The sequence below is a fragment of the Anoplopoma fimbria genome, chromosome 20, assembly GCF_027596085.1.
Source record: "Anoplopoma fimbria isolate UVic2021 breed Golden Eagle Sablefish chromosome 20, Afim_UVic_2022, whole genome shotgun sequence".
Lineage (NCBI taxonomy): Eukaryota > Metazoa > Chordata > Actinopteri > Perciformes > Anoplopomatidae > Anoplopoma > Anoplopoma fimbria.
Genome location: NC_072468.1, coordinates 1274765 through 1293516, shown reverse-complemented (window position 1 = coordinate 1293516; position 18752 = coordinate 1274765). Strand labels below are relative to the sequence as shown.

Genomic DNA, 18752 nt, shown 5'->3' with positions numbered 1-18752 from the left:
CACAGACACAACAGGTTAGACACTGGCTGAACATTGCAGCCCCACTTCCTTATTTCCATTATCTTGATATCTAAAACACAAATGCATTCATACACTACAATGTCAGTATTGTCACGTATGAACCAAATTGGATTCAGCAATATTAATGCAACATTTAAACAATAATTCCGTCTGTTGTATTAGTAATAAAAATTAAAAAAAACATGATAAAAAGCAAAATGAACGCAATAAATTATACTATCTCAATGGGAAAATAAACCTCCTTTAAAAATAGTTTTAACACTGTTTGCAGAATATTGTCAGTAGATTTTAAGGTTGTCGCCATATATAATGATGATAACAGTGATATTAACAAAATTAGTTAATGATATCATGTTAATAACACAGTGTGTTAATGCCCAGCACACAAATGAGTAATTCATTTTCCAAAACACAGAATAAACAAAGTCACTGATAGCATTTTTACAACTATTATTTCAAAGTTTCCCCTAGATATAGCGGTACTATCGTTATTGTGAATTATTTTGGCCCTGATAATAGTTTAGTGAAAATCTGACATTATGAAAGCCCTAATAGATTTATCAAATACCTAAACCCTGCTCCTTTAGTGTCTCACACAGACAGCAGTAGTGCAACTCCAGCTAGAATCCACTTGGCAGGAGGCTGTTTGGTTCGGAGGTGGAGGGTCCATACATATGTGGACCCACGCTGCTTAGTGCAGTATACGGGACACTCGTAAGTATTCTTTAGCTCCTGCTCATCAGCAGGCACGGCTCTAACATACAGCACCGGCATGGCTGGAGTCAGATCCCTCATAACCGCCTCGGAGATGACTCCTGACTGGGTGTCCCAACGGGCTCCTAAGAGACACAGGGTGGGTTTCATTGTCGATACTTCAAGAGAAGCATATTTTACCAACACAGTTTTCAAAGTACTGTCAAAAGTAACTTTATTGAGTACAGCAGGATGCAGTGGAGGTTAGATAAAATTATTCTGACCTTCCATGAAGAGCCCATGAATATAGGCCCCCTCCCGTGGTGGATGTCCAAAGTCGTCTTTTGTCTTCTTTGTTACATCCACAGTCAGAGACACCTTGTCCAGGGCCCACTGATTCTTGCGAGCAATGCTCTGCAGAACAGCTGGGGGGGAAAAAGGAAGCATGTTAATATATATGCTGGCTTTGGTGCACATGTAACCTTAATTATCTGCCTTTTTGGTTTAAGGGTTGTGATCTCACCGGTGAGGAAAGACTGTGGGTTGAAGAGTCCTGAGAGCCAAACAACTGCAGGAAGCACTAAGTCTTGAGTCCAGCTGTCCAACTCTCGACAGCTACACATCAGATCATTAAACCTTTATAAAACAAATATTAAACAACAATTAACAACATGGTATGGCATTGCTTGAAGCCTTTACAATGAGAATGCCACGCTCATCTTAATATTGGCTTCATGTTTGAAGACATTTATACATAATGTATTGACATCCTTTTTGCTACAATAAAATCCAGTGTGGGACTAGATAAGCATAACAAAAATGAGTGATATGAATGCCAAGTTGAGTAAAAATACAGTAATATTAGAAATGAGTATTTACCATTGTGCCAGCGTTTTAGTGGAGGGATAAGCCAGTCTGGCCCAGGAATCTGGAACGGAGTCATTGAACAGGGCTGACTGCAGAGTCTCCATACTGGAGGAGATGGTGAGTTCTCCCTGTGGACAAATAAATCCTCATTAATTCATAGGATCTTACAGTTGATAAAAAAAATAAAAAAAATGTGCGTTCTATTTGTTAAGTATATGTCATAGTACACTGCACCTTCAGGCCAAGATCCAGCACATTCAGGGACTTCCTTATTTCTGCTAGCAGAAGATTCATGCATTCACACTCCTGGAAACAGACTAAAATGTAGGGGGTTCGCTCTGTTGTCTTTGTGGTGATCTCTGCCATGTTATACTCCTCGGGAAGCTTTTCAAGGATATCTTGAATGACAGACTTGACCTGACAAATATAATACACATAGTTAGGTTATATCTGTAGGTAGGTTAATGTATTCTCAGCTGCTTCTCCACCCAGTAATGATTCTTTCTGCGTCCACACCTTCTCCTCTGAGCTCTGAGCTGCCCCCTCCTCTCTGGAGGAGTCCTGTGGCTGCAGTTCCAGCAGAGTCTGTAGGAGGTTGTCTGAAGTGACAGTGAGGCACTCAAGCTCAGCATTTGGATGTAGACCGTACAGAGTGGGGTTCTCAGATGGGACATGTTCGTCAATATAACTGTGGTAACCACTGTAGTCCATGAATGGAGGTGACAGGAACCCAGGAGACAGAAAGAGCTCCCCTTCAAACTAGGAATTTAAATATTGAGAACACAAAGATGAAAATACATTCACAATTTAATGTAAAGCAAAACTGGTGACGACGATGAATATTTAACCTTAACCACCCTCACAAATCTTGCAATCCAAACTTAGCCTGTGTTTGAGAATTCAATATGATGGACAGTAATGCAAGCCTTTTGCTGCACCAACACATTGACTGAAGTCTGATTGCCCAAATTTAATTTTGGAGAAACAGTAGCTATCAGTTTGGTAGTAAAGGTGAACTGGCAGAGGGCTGATCAATCCTCTTTGGGAGAGAAACAGAAACAATTCCAATTGAAACATACATCAACAACACATGCTAAAGAATATATACCTAATAATACTCATAGTGGAGTGTCATGCAGCAGCTGGCAGATAAATATGGCACACAGAGAGTTTACATCACCAAACTGAGGGTGGAAAATTAAATAATGCCAATGACTTTGAGTGAAATGCTGCAGTTTATGTTTATATCCCAAGAGGGCACCCTTTACCTTAACAACACCAAGAAATTCAAAACAAATTTGTAGATTTTCTCCACTATTTGACACAGTAAAATTGAATGCGACCAGTTGTTGAGCATAAAGTATATGCAACTTGATAAGTGGGGATTTTTCTTATCTTGAAAATTAAACATTAGAACCAGTTTAAATTTAATTCTATTGTAATAGTTGTGTTGAGACCGAACACTAAAAACAAAAATGAATAGATACCTCTTACATGGCACCATGAACGCTGACTTACCATTTTTGGATGCATGAACTCTTGTAGATAAGTCTTACACAGTCTTCTATCCCAGCCATCCGTAATGTGTCCTCCATACATGATCTCCCCAAAAAGATAACACAGGTCTTCCCAGGGAACCTGCATGGACTATAATAAACGTAGTATGTAGACTGATATGACAATGCAAATATAAGAACAATTAAGTTTTTAAAGAACTAGGAGCATATTAACTTATTGTGTTAAATCTGTCTTCTGTGTTATTCCATTCCTCTTTTGGAACTTCAAGCAACAACTATATGATCTCTTCCCGAATGAGCTCTATTATAATGATAACGGTGGGGAAATGTAACAAAATTATGTTTCTTTATACACACTGATCTAATGTATGACAGAAGAGTCTTTTCCTCAGCGGGAGATTATGATCCGCAAGGGTGAAGGAGGAAGAAAAGAACCTGTGATTCATAACAAATTACAAAAGCTGGAGGTTCACAATCATTTGTACCTGTATTGTTTTGCAAATTGCTTCCTTCATCAGCTCTAATTGCAGTGATCACTTATGTAGCGTTGTGAACTGTCACATTGGCTGCATGTAATTACATTTAGGATAACGCTTCATTGCCCTCCTAATGAATTCTCTGTATACGCACATACAGGTTACTGTTTGGTTAACATAATGAAGGACATTCGTTTTTGGAGGACAGAATACCTAGGAGACATAATTGGTTGTGACCAGAGTAATAGGAGTTCTAAGAGAAATACATTAGGAGTTGTGAGGGGTTCAGCACCCCAAGAATGGATTTTTTGTCTTTGTGAAATAAAGCTAAATTATAGGTTGCGTGTTCATAGTTATAAGACAAGAAATGTGAAAAAAGACAAGACTGAGCATTTTTCACAAATAACATTGAAACAAAAGATAAGTAGAGATAAGAATAAGTAATTGGATACACTGAACTGTAATTTAACATCCCAGTCTAACAATAATGGCATTACAAATACAGTAGTCATTATAAATTTACAAAGTTTAAGAAAGTAGTAATAAAGTAAAACGTTTTACTTATAACATTATCAATATGAATAAAATAAAACATGTTGAAGTATTTTTGAAAATAGTGGTAGAATTACTTTAGTGTTTGCCTCTAAGTAGTTGTACAAGATGCTGGCTGAGATGGTGAGGTCTCCAGTGCTGAAGGGGTAGTTATGGTTCCACCCTTGGGGACCGAATTTACGGCGCTCCGTAACAGAAGCATGAAAGAAGCAGACGGAGAAGAACATTGAGTTGAACTCCTGTTCTCTGGAGCACATATCCAGAGTGTCCTGAAAAAGAGAGAAAGAGAAATGAAGAAATAGAGATTAGAGTGAATGCTAAATTGATTTTTTCTTTTAATCAAATATAACCAATTTGGAGAAATTATTTTAAATGTTCAACACACTTGACTGAAGTTGTTGAGGGCTGCATGCAGACTGGCATTCATGCCAGTGGGGGGCTCATTGGTGATTTTGATGGCATTATCCAGTATGCCTCTGGGGATAACATGCTGCTCAGGGCTCGGTGCTGGTTCCCCAGTGATGAACACCCTGTAGTTTGGGTGACTGTCCACTGCTGCTGTCTCGAGAAGAGCATCAAGAGAGGGCAGCCATCGAGCCACCAGGTGTACATTCTAAACAATGAAAAATTCAAAAAGATGAGGCAGATTATGGTGTAGGTTGATACTTTTTTAATGTATATATATATTTGTGTCCATTAGTGAAAGCTTCATGGTCAAAATGTTTTGCTATGTTCTCAATCAGTAAGAAAACCTTCTGTGACTCACTTGGCTGCAGGCTTCTCTGTTTAGAATGGGGCATTTATGGAACTGATTTAGCCAATTATGTTTTTTATTGAACCAAATTGAGTTTATTTCCTTGCTCAGGGGGTGAGATAATATAATTAGGTGCATTACAGGCTCGCTGGAAAAGCTGCCTGCAGTGACTACATGAACCTAGTCACTGAATAGAACTGCTTCCTACCTGCAGAATGACCCAATGTCCAAGTTTAGAGGCATTACTCAGAACCCTTTCCGCTACCTCCTCCTGCCCCTGCCCCAAAGAGATGTTGTGTAAAGTGCCCTGCTCAATGGAGAATCCCAGCTTTAAACCTGCACAGAAAGAACATTTTGAATAATTATCCCTACTAAGTGATCAGAATGTATAAATAACCAAAGATATACACAGTACCTAGTTTTTCTACATCTTTAAGTGGATCCACTCCAGGTGAGAGGATAAAGAATACAGGGGTCGAGGGGCCACTATCCTCATACAACTGGTTAAATTCCAGCCTGGCAGCGTCCACATATTTTGTTCCCATGGCTTCCTCCACAAAGTTCCTGCCAGGAAACATAGTTGAAAATCTCAGTGGTATACAGCACTTAGAAATACAAATGCTCTTTGGTCATTTACTTACCTTAATGTATAGGTTATCCTATCAGGGCGAAGGGCTCTAAAGATAATGAGCTTCTGTAGGGAACTTTTGTTCTTCCAGTCCTGGGGAAGTCTTTCCTTTTCAGGACAACTGGACTCAACGATCTTTCTCCAGCGCTTTGGTGAGCTCTCGATGTCTTTGTCCAGTCCATTGAAGTCCTCCATTGTAGAAATGGTCTATGTCCAAATAACAGATCTTATAAGACATCTCTAAGTGGTGGAATATTGTGTGTAGTGATGACCTGATGGCTAACAATAATCAATATATATGACACTTTAACTTGTTATATCACATATGTTAATAGCTTTGACCATACCTTAATGGCTCCCCAGGCGTGCGGGGAGAGGAAGGACACAGGACTAACTTTGCAAGCTTCCACATGGAAACGCAGAAGGAAGTCAAATTCCTGAGCATCAATCAGTCCCTGCTTGAGCAGAATCTGAGGGGAAGGACAAGGAGCCGTTTGTAATGATCCATGTTGTATTGATCTCTTTTAAATGATTTCCACAACAACTGAAAACTGCAAAAGAAATTGCTCTGGAAAAGGGATTGTATAAACTCCTACAGGCTAAATAAGTGCTTCTGAATTTAAAATGGCCACATGAAGGACAGCCTTCAGAGCAGCACAATTTTCTAAGACGAAAACAGTTGGCGCAATGACAGATAATTGCATTATGCCATCAGAACCAACCCCCTTGTCAGAACCAACTGTCTGAACAGCAGCCATGGAGCAAGGTGTGAGAGGTAATCAATAGCAGCGTATGGTCCTGCTGACTGCTTTTAATTGAAGTTAATGTGGGGGCAGAAAAGTACTTTGATTGATGAGGATGACAGGAGGCTCCACCTTTGAGGCGGCCCTGAGTCCCTCACCTGGAAGGCAGTGTGTGACAAGAAGGTTAACTTGTCTCTCTCAAACAGGCCCTGGCTGCAGTACAGGAATACAGAATAGGTGATGGTCTCGGTGAGGGTTTGCACTCTGGTCCTCACATCCTCGTCCCATTCTGCACGCTCCATTGCTTTGTTAAACACGGAGTTAAAGGCCTGGAATACAACCAAAGGGAGGACAGCGATCTGATAAAGAATACATACATGTAGACAGGACCCAAAGCTCTGCATCTGATTGACAGCTAAACACAACAAAGGCTGAACTTTTGCTATAGAGGCACGGGTTTAAAATCCAACATATTATTGGTCAAAGAGGACTCTAAGCATTATTTATCCCCTGATGTGTGTCCCCTGAGAGTAATTCAGGGGTAAAGGGTTCACCTTGAGAGAAAACTGGTACATGGGGTTAATCTTGCTAAGGTCATTGATGATGAAGAAGAGGAGTGACGCTCTCTCAGCTGCTGGGCGGTAAAGTTCTCGAGCCTCGTTGATCTCTGTCTCGTTCTCTCTGGCCTCCACCACCTGTGTGTTCCAATTGCACAAAATGAGCTATTAGGCTCTCAGTCATGCTCCAAATCCATCTCATTACACATATTCCTAACTACACATCATTTGCAGCAAATGATTGCTTCCTGTTATGTGAAAAATACTACTTGGGTGACAAAAAGACACATGCACAACTGACAGGACCCTATAACCTCACCTTGTACTGAATGTGAGCAGCTGTGCTCTTGGCGTTCTCGAGTTGCTCCACCAGAGAAATGTCACCCAGAAAATTACCGTGGGCTGCAGAGAGGCGACTCAGCAAGTCGTCCTCCAACCTCTTAAGCTCAATCTTAAAGTGGTTCTGCTGTGTGGTCAGCTCCATCTTGGGAAACGTACACAAGACAATTCAGAATTTTCTTTTTGGTTATGGACTACAATACAAATGCTTCACTGTAGGTTTAACAGTCTACATTTCATAAAATTCCTAATTCACCTTTAGGGCCTCCAGGTCGGGCCTTTCCCGGGACACTACCTGTCCCAGCAGCTGTTCCTCCAGGCCCACAGGAGTCACTGTGAAATTGATGAGGGTGGTCTGGGCCTGGAGCTCAGGAGGGAAATGGGGATTGTCCAACTTGGTGTGGATGATGAGTTGAAAGTTACGGTTGTATTCACACTCTTTGTCGCCAATTCGAATGTACCTTGATAACAGAAGAGTACAATTATAATTTTTTTTGCAGAAAGCCAATAACGACTTGTTGACCACTGTGTTGTTTAAAGTTCATTAGTGATACATTTGATGAACAACAAACAGTACAATATCTGATTTCGTTTTAAAGCTGTTGCAGTATAGAAAGTGTACTTCAAAATCTATAAAACGTGTAAAATGCTTTGTTGCTGCTGTGGATAGGCATTGACTGAAACTTTTCTTCACAGTTTATTTATGTGTCAAAACAATTCATACTAAAGGTCCACTTATTAGCTTTCTTCTCAGCTTTAGACCATGTTATTTATCTTCAAAGAGATAAGTATGTGTATAATTGTGTCTATGCCTAACTGTTAAAGCTGCATGGACAAGAGGTCCTAAAAGTATTAAGGAAAACATCATAACAGTCATTAATAATGAGTCATTATTTACAAAGCAAACACCACTTTGCTGAAAACGTAGAATTTTTTTTTTCTCATTCTCTCAAGAACAAATAATCTAATTGCAAAAATGGCTGCAGAGTCAAATTTGCTCTGGTTGGTTTTGTCTTCCCATCAATAAACTTTTAAAGTGAGAAAGCGAAACATTAATGATGATTGGAAGTTGACTCTCTGATTAGAAATATCACGAGTGCTTTCCCTTAAAGTACAGTGCAGGTGATTTTACTTATGATTAAATGATGACGATTGGATGACAATGATCCTCTAGAGTACTGTGGCAGTGCACACCCTCTGTATCTTGAAAGGTTTTGTTGTCCTTATGCATCTGAGCCCATCGACCTCTCACTTTCATACATTGCAACCTCAACAGAGGAAAGAACTTCACGCTGGCTCCAAATGTCACTCATACTGTAGACCATCTTAAAAAATGATGAAAGATTATCACCACAGCAGCCAGTATTTATCTGTTCCTGCATTTCAATTAAATTAGCGATGGCTTGACGAACTTGGTGGCTTTTCATTTTTCTCTAATTACCCCTTGGATGTCAGGCAAGGCCCCAATTTTACGGCATGTATCCTCATGGCCTGGGACTGGTTCAACTCTATATCTTCACAAGCAAGAATTAATGTACTATTGATAGAACCATTACTCCACCAAATTAAAGTCCTTGCTGATGGATTGGCTTGTAGTCTTCCGTCAGCCATGAAAGGAATAATTAGTATTCATTACTTCACACTCTACAACATTCCAATTATTAATGAACTTCAGCTGTGGATCCCCACCAGATCCATCATGGCTGCCCCTGCAGGTTGTATTAATCATCGACAGAAACAAGTGTGTGGGTCATCTACAAGGGATAAACTTATAATCAGATTTACTATGATGAATTGTTACGTTTGAGCGGACAGGAGTTTCAGAAGTTCAATGAACATGTGTAAAGATATTCAATTTTCATGGTCATACATAGACCAGAGCAAGAAAGATGTAAACATATTTGAGAGGGAAGTCAAAAGCAGAAAGTCAATATGTGGTATTTTCTATTTATACTGCCATGTTTAAAAGTCAGGTTTGACATTGGATAGATTCACCAAATACAGGGTGTTCAAAACTATTGTCAGTGTGGATAGCATGTATACAAGTTACACATTCTTAAGTCAAGTAGAATAAGTGTAAAGCCTTGTTCATCATTAAATGATACAAAATACCAATATATGACCTCATGTTGCAATTTAAAATAATCAAGATGCAAGGGTCATCGTAGAAAGTGTAAAGTTGGTTCAGTAGAGTTACTTTTCTGTGTCCAAAAAAATGAATGCAGCCAAATTACAGCAAATCACAGATCAGCATTATGAAATTATTGAAGCTGAATTGGTTTGCCATAACAATGGAGAACCACAGAATTTAGTGTGATGCAGGCAATCTTTTTGTGGGAGGCAGGAGTCCTTATACATAACCATGACTTTCCTTAATTCAGCTTTTACACTGAGGTTCGACTGGTCAACATTCATCACACCTAAAGAATATGAACACACAAATATACATCTATCACCCGTCTTGAGGGGCCAATCAATATGTTGGCCTCAGGGATTCAGAACACGCGCTGCAAAATTCATTTATAATCTAAAGAGCGGGCAATAAGAATGCATTCAGTCATGTCTTACTGGTGTTTCAATGCTCAGTGAGATTCAACCATCTGGCACATCTGCTCCTATTGTCTAACACCACAGACACACTGGGACGAGTTGTGGGCATATTGACTTGTGTATCAGCAGGGATACAAAAACTGGACATTGATTAAAATGTCTTTGGTGTGAAACAGCCCCATGCTAAATAGATTCAACAAATCACAGCATTTACTATTGGAGAGCTGGTTTAATGCTTTATATGTGTATTTATTACCCTTAATCGTTCTAAGTACAACAATGAAAATGTAATGGTTCAGTACTAACCTTCCTCTCTTAATTGTGTTTCTACCCAGCAGAGGCTCCAACACTGGGTCTACCTTTTCTGGCAGATTCTCTATCAGAACAGTTTCACCACAGGCAAGGGCTTGTTCAATCACATCTAGATACCTATGGAACAAAAAAGCAAACTGAATAAAACGGGTGAAACAAATGTCGTGGGGCATTCACGCTTCTATGCTATCATATCTAGGCAGTCCCTGTGGATGTCTGTCAAGGGAAAGGTTTCAGTCTCTGGAAAAATACAGATTAACAAAAACAACAACAAACAATACAAGCTAATATATATAAATGCAATTTAACTGCAATACAGCCTCCTCTCACCCTTTCTGTCCCAGCTGCACAACCCTCAACTCTGGCCCAAGCCGGTTTCTGATCCACTTGATGCCCTGCTGCTGTGGGTCGATGATGAGCGGCCAACGCTCACTGGTGGTCAGGATGGAAGCATTCTCGGTGGACATCCTATCATTTGGCAGGCCCTGGTTATGCCAGGCAGCCACAGTGGCATCATCTGTAAGCATGAGGACTGGATCCAGGCCTTCTGTCAGGGGTACAGAGACCTGGAACAGAAACAGAAGAATGATGTCACTATAGTTGGATCACTGGTGGCAGAACAAGAGCTCCCATTCACAGACTCTTCTTTGGATGTTTGTAGACAGAAAATATTTTACTTTCTAAACAACTGCGGTCTAAACAATACAAATCTGTTGAAACACTGGCCTTACCTTCTGAGACTGAAGGAATGGTATCCATTCATTGTTAAGGAGCTCCACACGATATTGTCTGGTAAAGTATCCCATGTAAGAGACGAATGCTGAAGTGATGAGGACATCACCACACAGGGTTTTCTGTTGCTTTTCAAACTCAACAACTGCCCGGGACCAGCGCTTTTTCTCTGACTGCAAAACAAAAGTCCAGACTTTATTATCAATTTAAAAATACACAGGAGACACAAACATTTTTTTTTTTCTTCTAGCCCATCTGAAGACGATTTCAAACTGAGAACTGAGGAACATTCTACACTGCAGAGATATGTAGGTGCTCGGCAACAAACCACTACAGTTATTGCACAAACTAAGAAGATGTAAGCAGTATAGCATACAATTCCCTTAAAATAGCTTTGAATGTTTGGCTGTAGATTCGCTCTGCATCAATTTAGCATTCATTTAAACCTTCAATACTATGACTGTAACAGCGCTAAACAATAAATCATGCATGGCATTTTCTTACAAGGGGCTGTGGATCTAGAATATGTCACATAATAAATTCTCAGACAGTTAAAAATCACTATAATTTTACTCTAATGCATTATGGATTGCCTGTAATATCACTCAGTCTAGGGTGAGACATTGTTAATTTCCAACAGCTGTTGAGGCTTTGAGGTAAGTTAATGATTAAATATAGACGGCCTGATTTATTAGTCTGAACACTATTGCTTCCAGGTCAATGCCATAAAGACAAAACATTTATCTTGATATGCTTAAAAGCCGAGCTGTTCCATACAAACCACATTCATTTTTCTGCAATAAGAAAACTTGTAAAATGGCCACTGAATTGGCCATCGTTTATTTCATATTAGCATCCATAAAGATAATAGATACTGTAGCCTGAAAAAGACATGCACAGGAGCGCAAAATATTTGAATATAATATTCAGCAAATTATACAAATATGCAACATTCAACATTTATATATTTCACATATTCATTTTCCCCAACTTCCCCTTGATGATTTTTCAATTTTTTAAAAATCATAATTTTTTCACCACAAACTAGCAAATGGGCAAGGACATGAGCACAGAAACAAACACACACACATCCCATGTATAGAACCGACTTAAACAGTGAACACACACACATTCTGTACATACTCAACCGCTCTACTGCACTGACTGAGAGCAGAATTCTTTCTCTATTTGGATACCATTTAGCCCACCAGTTGCCAAGTTCAGCCATGCGTTTTCTGTGGTCCAGCCCTCTCTACCTGTCTCACAAGTCCCCAGTATGCTGCTGGGCCAGGCTGTAAAATCTCCCTTTGCCTGATCTACTCACACAACAGTCGGGCTAGCCAGCCAGGACATAACAACTTCTAGTCCAGATTACTGATGCAATTCGATTACCAGCGGCTCTCCTTGCATGCTTCCTGCAAATTGACAGTTTACTCAATGCCAGGTCAGCCCCAATTACACCAACAAACTCCTTTGTCTTTCAATGTTTACCTCTAAGCCCTTGACCAGTCGGTTGGCCAGCTCTATGGTCTGGTTGGTACGCATCACCTCCTCCTGACAACTGATTTTCTCAATTGTAGCCCTTTCAACCTGAGTTGTTAGGCTCTGGAGGGTTGCATCAAGATCCTTGAGAAACAAATAAAAAAGGAAGTGAGGGAAATTAGGCCTTATTAAAAAAATCTAGCTTCAAGACTAAGTGACATGATTAAATATTATAATAACATTGAACTCACCACTAATTTATTTTGAACCGCTAACATTTTGGCTGTTGCTGTGTCTAGATCTGCATTAGCTTGTGATAGTGCATGCCTCTTTGGAATGACCTCACAATAAATCTGCAAAGAAAGGAGGCATACTGTGAAAAAAAAGCTCCATAGAGAAAATAAATTTAACATTTAGCATAACAACAACAACGTATCTCAAGGAATAGCCTGACCTCATAGTATCTGACAATGTTAATAGTCCAGGCACAGAGACCCGCTGCAGCTGTAGATTTGGTCCGAACTAGATCAGGGTGGAACTCTGGGTTTCTCAGATACTCTTGTTTTACCACAGTCAAACAGACTTCAGGGACGTGCTCCTTGTCATATGACACCAGGGCTTGTATGAAATCATCCACCTGATAGAAGTAAACAAAAATAGAGATAATACATTAAGTACTGCACCTGCGTTTTGGGCTGAAACCAGTCTAAAATCAGTTGTTGTTAGAAAAAAGTTACTTATCAATGAAACCTAAAAATGAGACACATACAGAACACACAAATTAAAAGATCTTAATGCTAATGTTTATAAGAGACCATCCCAAACAAACGATTTAGAATAGAATTTAATTTAATAAAAATTATATAATCTCTGGTTTTGTGTGAAAATTATGAATTGAATTGGTATGGACCAATATATAGTTTAATAGTTGTAAATAAGACTGGAAGAACTCTTAATTGTCATAATGAAAGTCATAGTGGACTTACCTAAATGCATTTAGATATGCATGTAAAATATAAAAAGTATCATCTTGAGTGTACAGGGGTTGAAATGGTACTGGCCTTTCCTTTTTTTCACCTATTGCCCACCTACACCTATCATTAAGGATCCTCGTAAAAAATAACCGTTTTAGCCTGATGTTGTCCTTTACGTTTTTTTTTTTTAAATCATGTATATAAAAAGGTATGTAACAGATGTATTTACAGTTAAAATAATTTACAACCATAAAGTAATTCAGATTAACAAATAAAAAAATCTACTAGGTCTAAAATCATAAAAAAAGCTTTTTTAGTTAAACTCCATTCACGCTAAATTACCGGTATACAGGCATTTTATAAACCAAATACATCTTTTTATGGCCACACTTGCACTAATAGTGGCTAGTGGTTGAGAAGCAGGTTGACACGCTTGCACCCCTACTCAGTGAGCATATTCATAGAGCCATCCAGATGTAATGTGAGCATTGGAGGGATGCTGGCCAGGGCCAGGGTCAAGGCCCACATACAAATTAGATTGGCATTAATCAGGCAGATGTATTTGACATGATGACAGCTTAACCTTGCCCATGAAGGCCCGCGCCGCCTTCCAACTCCGATCCTTAGGCACTCGACCGCGGGGTGCTAGCAGAACCATCACAGCTGCTGCTACGTTGATCACTGCCACTGGAGGGTTTGGAAAGGCCTTCAGCTCAGTAAGATTCATCTGAAAAAGAATTATAAACAAGTTATTGTCTTTAGAATGAGCCAAAGATTTGATAGATTATTGTCTTGTTTGATAAAATGAAAGCACTTTGTTGAGGGTGTCCAGTGCTGCTGTAGCAGCTGTCAGTGATGGCTCTGCCTTTTCCAGGTCATTTTCACAGTCCTTCTGTTTGACAAAGACTTCTGCCTGGATGACGGCAACCTGCACAAAAGTAACCATGATGGAATAAATCACAGAAAGTGCATGTAGTGAATGGTGTGGTATGAAGAGAACAATGTCAAAAAGTGAATGAAAACCAAATTGTGATAGGATATCTCACCTTTTGTGCCTCGACATCTGCAGCCTCTCTCTTGCTGCTAACCTTCTCAGTCTGCAGTCCAATCTTTGCAATTAAAGCCTCAATGTTCTGATTTTTAAAGGTCAACTCAGCTTCTTGGGATGCCAATTTAGCTTTTAGATCTTCAACCTAAAATAGAGAAAAATACTTATGCATAGTATAATTTGTAATATACTTAATGTCAGGGGGAAAAAAACACAATGTTAAAATCAAAGATTGGTACTATTCATAATTTTACTACCTCAACCTCATACCTCAAACCCTAATTTAAACCCCCTACAGTATATGATAGAGACATTTACCTGAGCGGCAGTGGTTTGGAGTTTTTGAAGGCCGCTGTCAAGCCGGTTCATCTTGTGCTGGAGCTGAGCCCGGCTCTTCTCCAGAAGGTTCCTGTACAGGGTGATTTGCTGGAGAAAGCTCTTGGGGGTGGTGTAATTGTACCTCTTCTCATTGCGCCGGTATTTTTCACTTGCCTGGTTGACACTGGTGTGAACGTAGGCCATGAAAAGACTGATGGATTCCTGGACGGCAGGCTGTAAAAATAAGCAGACAAGGGGGGAGAGGGGAGAACGGGGTGAGCTGAATTGAGTAGAGTTTAACATCCCCAACCTGATGGGGAGTGAAATATTATCTTCATAAATTTTGAATTCATCTACAAGTTTTGCCATTTTACTTGGCCGGCCCTGACTTACTCAATCTGAAATTTAGGTGCAGCTAGCAGGAATGATTATGCTTTGAAGCCTCTGTGAAAATAATGTGTTTAGATTACTGACATGCAGCTTTTAAAACATGAACACTGTTTACATTATCTCCGATGTCCTCCAACTTTCTAAACTGTCTACAGCGGCCGTTGTACTACATTCCAACAAGGTATTCATCATATGGTACCCAATGACACACAGCCTCTATTAATCATACAGTTAGCGATCAATTAAAGCAAAAACAAATGAGCACACAATACAAGGATCAAACCTAACCATAACTCACAAAAAGCCATTGTTAATGATCATGGAGCCAGTAGGAAAAAATCATTATTAATTAAGATCTGACATAATGCTTTTTGACAAAGCATGCTATGTTCAGTTGAGATGCGAAATAAGTTCTAATTGATGCCATTGGGAACAACTATTAGTGGGTTGTGAATTTTTTTTACTTTAAATAAATGATCATTTCTTGTTTCCCAGCCTCCAATAAGGTTTAACAATTATTAATGATGACTAAAAATATACAGTAATGTCGGACTTATTGTTTTGGTTCAACTTTGCCGTCTATATTTAATCATTAATGCCCATTAACTCAAACGATCACAAAGTTCTTTTTGAATCCCCCAAAAAAGGAAATGATTAAGTCCTCCTCTGAATAGTTTTCTATTACTACAACTTCACTACTACCAGGGCTGCAACTAGTGATTATTTGCTTTATGGATTAATCTGCTGATTATTGTCTCGATTAATCGCTTAGTCTATAACAAGTCAGAAAACAAGTCAGAAAACATCTTATCTTGTCTGTCTTTACAATCCTGTATGACAGCGAATGCATTTTTGCTTAAAAAATTACTAACACGATTATTTGATTCGCAGTTTTATTTTCTCCCAATCAACTAATTGATAAATTGCTGCAGCTCTAACTACTATCCCCATGGTCAAATACTGGCCTGCTATAGCTGGTACTACATCTATTACTCAACAACACCTACTACCTCTTATAATATTAGTGCTGAAGTGGCCTCTACAACTATTACTATAGTACAAATGCTCTAATAATACCAGAGCTTCTTAAGTACTACAGCTACAGAACAGCCACACGTGGACAGATGTACACACACACACACACACACACACACACACACACACACACACACACACACACACACACACACACACACACACACACACACACACACACACACACACAAACAGGGGAAAGTAATAGTCTGGCACATGTTCACACATGTGATGACACTTCCTGGTTGTGACAGCTGTGCCTCCTTAGAGGGTCATTATGTGCTTAATCACTCTTATCTCATTAACATAAATGATCCTGGGTTGTGATCGTTCCACTGCTATGATGGAAAACAATGATATGCCTGCACTCAGAGTGAGTCTCTAGGCATGTGTTCAGCAATTTGTCAGTACCTCAGCGGAGAATTAATGATGAGGGATCTATGGAAAAGTTAATCCAGCTGCACTGTAGTAATTAGAGGGTGTTCATTAAAATCTAACTCAGTTTGGAATAAGGGGGTACAAAGCAAACCTAGGAAAGATACTGTACTGAACGTCACATCCATGGATGCATTTGTGACAGCTATTACTGTTATTTGGTTACAGTTCACACATGTGTGGTCGAAAAGAAGGGAGCCACAAAATAACCATTTAATTCAGAATTTGAAAAATGAGGGTGAGAGAGATGATGAGATAAAGCAATAGGTTCAAAGGCCTGACCTCTATATCTTCAATCTCTTGGATGAACCTATAGCTGACTGACTGCAGAGCTTCTGAGGTCCAAGGATGGAACCAGTCGATGGTGGTGCATTGTACAAGAGCAGGGAATCGACGGGCACGAACACGAAGAGCACTTCCCACGGGTGACAAACACAGTACCACCTACAAAGAAGGAAGCAATAAGACAAGGTGTCACGCAAGCAGAAACACACAAACAGGTCTGTAGAAACGCACATCCTCATACTTGAGCGTTACAAGATATCTAGCCAAGCGCACATAGGAAAATCAACACGGGTCATCGATATAGCAGATGCATCCAAAAGGGAAACCCATAACTGGCAGCCTTCTGTGCCCCCACTTTCATCGCCTTGGCATGTGGACAGGCAGCCACATTCCCAGTTGGCTGTAGCAGACGGTGACGCTACCAGAGGCCTTGGCGCAGAGATTAGCTGGATGGCATACATGTGTACTGAGACAAGAATTTCCTTCCTTTTAACCCCCAGTTTGTCTGGCTCTGCTAATAACGCCTGTCAAACATATTTAATAACACTTCGCAGCAGCTGTGCTTTTCATTTTTGGGCCCAAATAATAAACAGAGTATGTGTAAGATTTTTTCTTTAATTTCTGGTTGTGCATATCAGCTCTGAAGGCACATTCAAATGCTATCAAAATCATTAAGCACAGCATTGATCTGATATGTGTTTACAAGTTTTGTTAGTCATTTTGTGTGTCCTCCACTTCTATAGCAAACAGACAATTATTCTTGGCTAGTAGTTCTTGGCGAGTAAAATACATAGCAGCCAGCAGAGTGGCTGTGTTAAGGGCAGCTAGATGTTGCTCCAAAATATAAACACACAGTATATGTAATATTCATGTAATTTCAAAAAGTATTATCTCCTTAATAAGAAGTCCATAAAAAGGGGGTCTACGACAGGCTATATGAGTAACACGTTGTAATTGTTATAAGAAAATAAACTGCGTTTTTAGAAAATACTACTACTCTTGGACTCAGAAACCCTTGTAAGTCCACTTTGGCCGGACTCAATAACTACAATGATCAAACTGAAGAGAACTATTGCTTTTTCTAGAACTGAGGCATTTTGTAGCTGCAAGGTTCTATCCTAAAAGTGGCAATATCTCCAGAAGAAACAATACAATTTTAACAGAAGGCAACTCACCTAGACATCATCACAAAATAGTGGTGACAGATAAACAAACACATTTCCAAGACAAAATCTGCCTAATTGAAAGAGCAATGATACATAAGTAAATTTTATTCTTTAGACCAATAGCCTAGAAGCACTGGTGAATAATAATTTATTTAGATGAAATATTTGAAAAACTAGACCGTGAGCTGGAGTCGAACTCGGTCCGTGAAGAATCTCCAGCAGTTCTCCCTGCTGTCCAGCAGTCCGAGGGCTCGGACCTCAGCTCTCACACCGGACACAATACCGTCAATCTCCTCCTCACTGAAGAGCTCGGGAATTTCTCCTGGAGGGAAAGGCACAATCATAATCACAGTGTGACAAGCTGTAGTGATCAATATTCACATACGACATTATAATTTCAGAATGATTTCAAAGACTGAACAATTTGACAATTGATGATGCCCTCTCCAGCAGAAAAGCTAAGACACAATATGATTACTGTGAAGTTTAGGTCTAACCTGATGCCAGTAAATCATTAATAATGACCAGAAACCGCTCATCAGGTATCTGTGCATCAGTCAGGAGCAGAGCCACACGCTGGTTCTTCACTCCTGTCTTTAGGAACAAGCCTGCCAGATCCATCTAAATAAAACACATGTCATGAATGGACGCCAACTATATAATGTTCACGCACATATAACGTCCATTAGGGAAACTTGCTTCATCAATGAGATAGTGAAACATTTCTCAGTGGTTTTAAATATTATCTGACAAGTATTTCCCACGTCAATATTCTGCATGCAGCAGGAAAGAAAATTGATTTAGCATTTTTTTTTTTAAGAAACCTCGATTCAAGTTAATTATGAAGGATTGTAACTCCAAGCAGATCACTTAAAAGT

General features: G+C 39.6%; 1 protein-coding gene across 2 annotated transcripts in view; it reads right to left on the bottom strand.

Annotated features, from left to right (window-relative positions):
• Nucleotides 1-493: 493 nt before the first annotated feature.
• LOC129110179 (dynein axonemal heavy chain 11) overlaps nt 494-18752 on the bottom strand; it is a 37616-nt gene continuing 19357 nt past the window's right edge. Inside the window, exons 53-82 of one of the 2 annotated variants that reach the window (XM_054622368.1) lie at nt 18372-18495; nt 18054-18196; nt 16706-16867; nt 14564-14797; nt 14244-14390; nt 14012-14125; nt 13781-13924; nt 12678-12860; nt 12475-12576; nt 12233-12367; nt 10741-10914; nt 10340-10575; nt 10004-10126; nt 7404-7608; nt 7128-7292; nt 6806-6946; nt 6410-6580; nt 5856-5978; nt 5522-5715; nt 5296-5444; nt 5089-5216; nt 4512-4739; nt 4204-4395; nt 3100-3228; nt 2098-2340; nt 1816-1998; nt 1594-1709; nt 1238-1350; nt 999-1139; nt 494-860 (exon numbers count right to left, since the gene is read on the bottom strand). In XM_054622368.1, coding sequence (XP_054478343.1) covers nt 613-860; nt 999-1139; nt 1238-1350; nt 1594-1709; nt 1816-1998; nt 2098-2340; nt 3100-3228; nt 4204-4395; nt 4512-4739; nt 5089-5216; nt 5296-5444; nt 5522-5715; nt 5856-5978; nt 6410-6580; nt 6806-6946; nt 7128-7292; nt 7404-7608; nt 10004-10126; nt 10340-10575; nt 10741-10914; nt 12233-12367; nt 12475-12576; nt 12678-12860; nt 13781-13924; nt 14012-14125; nt 14244-14390; nt 14564-14797; nt 16706-16867; nt 18054-18196; nt 18372-18495 — 4890 coding nt within the window. In that variant the 3' untranslated portion in view covers nt 494-612. Of the gene's footprint in view, nt 861-998; nt 1140-1237; nt 1351-1593; nt 1710-1815; nt 1999-2097; nt 2341-3099; nt 3229-4203; nt 4396-4511; nt 4740-5088; nt 5217-5295; nt 5445-5521; nt 5716-5855; nt 5979-6409; nt 6581-6805; nt 6947-7127; nt 7293-7403; nt 7609-8588; nt 8745-10003; nt 10127-10339; nt 10576-10740; nt 10915-12232; nt 12368-12474; nt 12577-12677; nt 12861-13780; nt 13925-14011; nt 14126-14243; nt 14391-14563; nt 14798-16705; nt 16868-18053; nt 18197-18371; nt 18496-18752 lie in introns of those variants that run through there. The other variant, XM_054622369.1, reaches the window with a different exon arrangement.